General features: G+C 44.5%; 1 protein-coding gene across 1 annotated transcript; it reads right to left on the bottom strand.

The window, feature by feature from the left end:
- Positions 1-321: 321 nt before the first annotated feature.
- PIGM (phosphatidylinositol glycan anchor biosynthesis class M) lies at positions 322-5417 on the bottom strand. The gene has a single exon (XM_014570656.3). It carries the CDS (start codon positions 5227-5229, stop codon positions 3934-3936), a length of 1296 nt encoding a protein of 431 aa, XP_014426142.2. The 5' UTR covers positions 5230-5417; the 3' UTR covers positions 322-3933.
- Between the last annotated feature and the right edge of the window lie 256 nt (positions 5418-5673).

The raw sequence follows: 5673 nt of genomic DNA, 5'->3' as shown, positions 1-5673 counted from the left end.
GCAACTCTTCCCTGGACTGGAATCATGTTATCTGTTCCCCTCGGCTGCCTCCCCAGTGCCTTATTGAAACCAGCCTGAGAGAGAGCAGATACACCTTCCCAAGTAGAGGAAATTGACGGCTTTGTGCTTTTCTTCTTCCTCAGCACTCTTAGCCTCGTTCCACAGCTCATTCCAGTCTCCCCTGATCTCCCAGTGTATCACTCTACCCCACCCATTTCTCTCAGGAAATAGAGGGAGCAGCAGTGGGAGAATCAGTCAGCACCAGAAACAATCCTTATCAGAGATGAGCAAACTGAAGGACAAATACTCACAAACTGTATTTACTGCATGTCCTTTTTATTTTCTTCCATGTATAAATATACACATTATACATACATATTAAAATTCATAAAATATCTGTCAAATAATTACTCCCTTATCTAAACTTTTGGGGAAATACTTCATAAAAATAGCATTTGAAGACTTTTAAAACTTTTAGTTGGCACACACCAGACCTATGGAGAACATTGAAAAGATATTTAGCAAAATGCAGACTGAACACTATAATTCAAATAAAATCTTTTATGTTCAATACACCACTGAAAGATATACTTTTAACATGTCCCTGTAACAATGCCAAGTTACCAGTCCATGAAAAAAAACTGGTTTGTCTCCCCCCTTTGCTCTCCACAATTATACTATTTAAGTACTAGCAAAGTGCTCTCTGCTGTTTGCAATATCAATGATGATGTGTTTTACCCCAAAGGGACCACAATCTAAGATGACAGAGGAAGAAATAACATTTTTTAAAGGATCACAAAAAGAATATTTAATTTGATTGCTGAAAAAGATTATCCATTTTGCTAAGCTGATTTAACATATCATTGATTGAGAGGGAGTGAGGAAGACAGTCCATCCAGCTAGCTTGAGGACACAAGTAAAATTTGTATCAGATAAAACTTTGAGGTCTGGAGTTTTTCTTGCTCTAGTGCAGGGCTACTCAACATGTGGCCCCGGCCCATGGCGCGGTTTAGGTTTACGCAGAGCTCAACACACAGCCCGCAGGTGGGAACCAAAACAAATAGTCAATATAATGGTCTTTTGTTTATATGCATTTTAGTAGTTAAATTCCTGGACTGCCATTGCTCATTAAAAGTGCTGTCATGTGGGTAGAAATCAGGTAAATACTACATTTTATTAATATCAGAAGAACTGACTTAATTGGGGCCTGTGTGTTGTGTAGTCTTGCCTTAATCTTTTTATTCATGCCACCAGTGTGAAAGAAGCTATTTGCATATATTTGCAACCACACTTAAGTTGCGGCCATTGGCATGTGCTGCAAGTATCATCGTGGCTCCCGGGGCTTCCAAAGTTGAGTAGCCCTGCTTGAGTGCTTATTCTTTACAATGGGCATCTTGTAACTGTCAATGCTAAAGGGTGGATAAAATGGCAAAATAAAAGCAGCTGTGAGTGTATGATTAGGTATGTTAGAAATCTTGTATTTGTGTAAATATGTACCCGCTGAAATGTTAAGCATTTAGACATTTACACGTAGGGGGGAAGGCAGGAGCCAGTGTTTGTGTGGAACTGGCTTAAAAAACCCCAACTCCCCCCAAGCACTGGTCCCCTCCCCTGGCTCAGAGAGAGAGAGAGAGGCAGCGGCAGCAGCACGGGGGGCAGACAGCTCCTGCCACCCCTTCACCTCTTACTGCCTCTGATACAGAGGCAGCAAGGGGTGGGTGGGTGTCCCTGTTAAGATTAACTGATAAGTCTGGGCTTATCGGTTAACTGCATTAATGAGTACATGCTAACATTCCTACTCCTGACACACTGCAACAGAAATAGTAATTACTCTATACAAGCTTCAAGCCATAAGTGCCCAAATTCTAGACAGATTCTTAAAAATAGCTATTTCAATGAGTAGAGGCCCATATCCTTGAACTGAACAGGACAGATGTCCCATTCATTAAAAAAAAAAAAAAAAAAATCATCCTAAGAGACAGAAAATAAAATCCACTTCTCAAACAGTCACATTAAAAGGAAAATATGAACAATATTTAGCTTGAATGATATAGCTAAAGGAAACACAGTGTTATCTCAATCATGTTGAGACATATATATATTTAATGTTAGACACATTAAGAGAAAAGTAATCAAATCTCATATGGGAGAGTGTGACCTGAACACCACAAGGATCAGGAAAGAATCTGCTCCACCTACTGTGTTGCACTAATATTTTTCCTGCGTTTTCTTTATCCTTTGATGCAGTCTACACTACCACTTAAGTTATTGTAACTTGTGGCACATGCATGTAAACAAAATCCCACATGACATAAGTTACATCAAACTTAAAGTGGTGTCTATAGTGCACTGTGTCAGGGAGAAATGCTCTCTCAACATACCTTCTGCCTCTCATTGACAGGGGAGTGCTCTCCCATCAATATAGCAGGTGTTCATAGCACAGCTGCATCGATCTAGCATGGTAGTGAAGACAAGCCCTAAGGATCCACTTCCAGAGGAAATAAACCACTCTTAATGAGCTATTTATCATATGTGCCATTTATGACAATAACAGAAAAATAACGTTACCCACTGAAGTTTCAAATAGTAGATAATAATAAATTAAAATTGGTCAGGACAGGACTGTAGACACCTCTATTCTTATAAAAGATACTACTGTATGTTTAACAGGAAAAAATATTCTCTTTGTTTTAAGAGATTACTGTTTCTGAGATGTTGTGTTCGTTACCATTTGTCTAAAATGTACCACCGGTGTGGATGCTAGTCCACACCTGTTGAAATATTTATCAGTGTTATCTACCCTTGCTCAAAGCCAGTCTAGATGATAGAGAAAAAAGTGCTGCAGTGTGTCTACAGTAGTGTTTCAGTACAGCTTCATTATTAGTTAATAATTCAGTGCTGTAAATCAATATAGAAATGCTAGAGGTGGACAAGGGCTAAGATGCACCTGTTTTACCTCCGATACACACTTAAGCATCCAGACTTAAAGCAGAAATGTGGTTAAAACTTCTGGGGGTGGGGAAAGAGAGGAATTATTTCAACCATGAAAGAAGTTATGAACTTTTAAAGAATTAGTGAGCTGCAGTCAATAACCTGGACAAATCTTAATTTTTTTCTTGTTCTGTTAAAAAAGTGTGAAACAAGATTGTGTACCCATAAAATACAGCAGACAAAATATTGCGCATAAACATTTGGTTACTGATCACTTTTAGTTATATTTGTTTTGCCCATCAACCTAACAAACAACACTTCCCAGCTCCATGTCCCCTGAACATGGGGCTGCCGGCTCCTGCGGCCATGAGGGGCCAGACGGGAGCAGTCTGAGCTCAATCAGTTAATCAGTTAAACACAAGGTTTAACCGGTTAACTGGGATTTTACATCCCTAAAGAACTATAATACCCCTTCTTCTGCAATCTAACAATGTCTACCCAAAACTGAGTTTACTTAAAACTGAGGCCAAAAAGGGTTTGCCTATGCTCCAGTTGGAAACATGTTTCCAGCAGGGAGTAAGCCTTCAGAGCTCGACCCAGGGAAATCGGACAGACTTGTATTCAAACTGCTAGCTTTACAGGACAGGCAGTAGGCTGTGTCTACACTGTTACTTTTAGCTTTCTAAATCAAGGTTAGGAGAGGCCCTGTCCAGCAGTGATTGAGACATTCTTGACAGAAGTCCCCAAACACTTCATGGTCACCATCTTATTTAAAAAAAAAAAAAAAAAAAACCAAAGCACAAAAACCAAAGCCACCCCTCCTCCAAAAAAACAAACAAAAACCACTTGAACCTGAAAAGGCTATTTGTAGAAACTGTGTTTTAGTGCAGCGTACATACAATTACATTACTGATATTCGACCAAGTCCTGCTCACTTGAGCAATCTCATTATTATCAATGGGATTACTTGTAGGATTTGACCCACACATACTGATAGGCACATTACTGATGTTTGACTTTTTTGGATACTTTTTCTCCTTTTTGATAGTGAGAAATAATCTGAACAAGGACGAAGCAATTAATGAAAAGGAAAAGCAAGCCTGCTAGCCATATAAGTAGAAAGGTATTATTTCCTTTAAACTCCAGAAAATATGCGGGTACCAGCCACAATGCCTGCCCAAGAAACCAAAGAAGGAGAAGCAGGACACCCCGCTGCCAGGACATTTTCACATTAGGCATTACAAGGGGCAAGAGGCAGAGGTACCAAAGAAAATATTGGGATGTGCAAACTTTGTTAAAACTTACAAAAACAGCAGTGTGTAGGAAACAACAAAAGACAAGGTCTTTGTAATAAGCTAAGGATACAACTAGAAGCAGGAGCAGCTGTGGCAGAAAAGCTGCCAGTCCCAGGGCAAAACTCCATTCACTCTCTGCAGTCAAATACAACATGTAGAAATAGGGAGAGAAATTATGACGGATATCCCTCCTGGTTAAATGATAGAGATAAGTATGTTCCAAGAATTCCCAACCATAGACGTAATAAAATGAAAGACTCAAGGCTACAAATGTAAATCCACCAACTGCCCCGAAAAGCAACACATTGCTGTTTAGCGGCCTTGAAAAAAATTGCCAGAAGTGACCCATAAGAGAACATTTTGATTTTTTAAAATGGAAAGCATCCGTTGCTCCTTTTTCACAGCAGCCATCATTCTGCAGATGAAGGGCTATGGGCAGAGCGTAAGTCACTGGGTAAATTTTCATGTGCACTGAAAAGCCATAGAGTATCGCAGATTTCACTATGTTCCCTTTTTCTATGTAATACATGGTGGCCAGCACAAGCACTGCCACAAGAGACTCTGCGTTTCCTCTGCTGGACACAGCCATCGGCAGAGGATTGAGCAGCCAGAAGGCACAGTACCCACAGGCTTTGCTGGCGTCCATGCCTCTGAGGAGCAGGATGTGGAGCATGAGGCCGGCGGCTGTCAGATCCCCAGCAATGAAAAGCAGCTTTCCAAACAGCGGCGTGAGGTAGATGTTGGGGGCCAGGATCCAGCCCAGCAGAGGGGTGTAGCGGTAGGTGGCTCGCAGGTACGGGGAGCGCCCCTGGCTCACGAACCTGGCGGCATCCGTGAACACGTGGTAGTCCACGTCCGTGTATTTCACCAGCATGGTCCGGTCCTGGTAGGCTCCGTAGCAGAGCAGAGCGAGGCGGAGCAGCGCAGCGCTGCCGAACCACCACCCCGCCCGGCGCCGCCAGGGGGCGCCCGCTCGCTGCCCCTCAGCCCGGCGCGCCGCCATCTCGGCCCCCCCGGGCCTGGGCCGCTGCGCCTCGGCCTCGCCGCCCTGCCCAGAGGCGGCCGTGTGGCGCCCCCTGCCGGGCGGGAGAAGGGGGATTCGGGGCTCTGCCCGAAGGAGGCTGCCCCGCGCCCCACTGGGCTCACCCGCAAGGGACGCACCCAAGCCAACCGCTACTTCCGCGTTCGGGGGCGGGGCCCCAGCAAACCCCGCCCCCCAGCGGCTGCAGTGGAGACGGGCGCAGGCGCACTAGAAAGCCTGAGGCCGCTGCCCTTAGCACCCTGCCAGTGCCGGGGAGGGGAGGGGGGAAAGGGCTGCGCCCGGCCCATCGCGGCTCGTAGAACCCGTCTCGTCTGCGCGCCCCGCCCTAAGGGACACGGCTCTCAGGACAGGAGGGCCCCGGGCACCGCTGCTGCACCTCAGTGCCCCCCCCCCTTTCCCAGGGAG

This window comes from Pelodiscus sinensis, chromosome 3 (assembly GCF_049634645.1).
Source record: "Pelodiscus sinensis isolate JC-2024 chromosome 3, ASM4963464v1, whole genome shotgun sequence".
Lineage (NCBI taxonomy): Eukaryota > Metazoa > Chordata > Testudines > Trionychidae > Pelodiscus > Pelodiscus sinensis.
Note: the sequence above shows the minus strand (reverse complement) of the source record. Positions and strands in the feature narration are given on the sequence as shown.

Coding starts and splice junctions, on each gene's coding strand:
- PIGM (XM_014570656.3), bottom strand. CDS start 5,229: ATGGCGGCGCGCCGGGCTGAGGGGCAGCGAGCGGGCGCCCCCTGGCGG.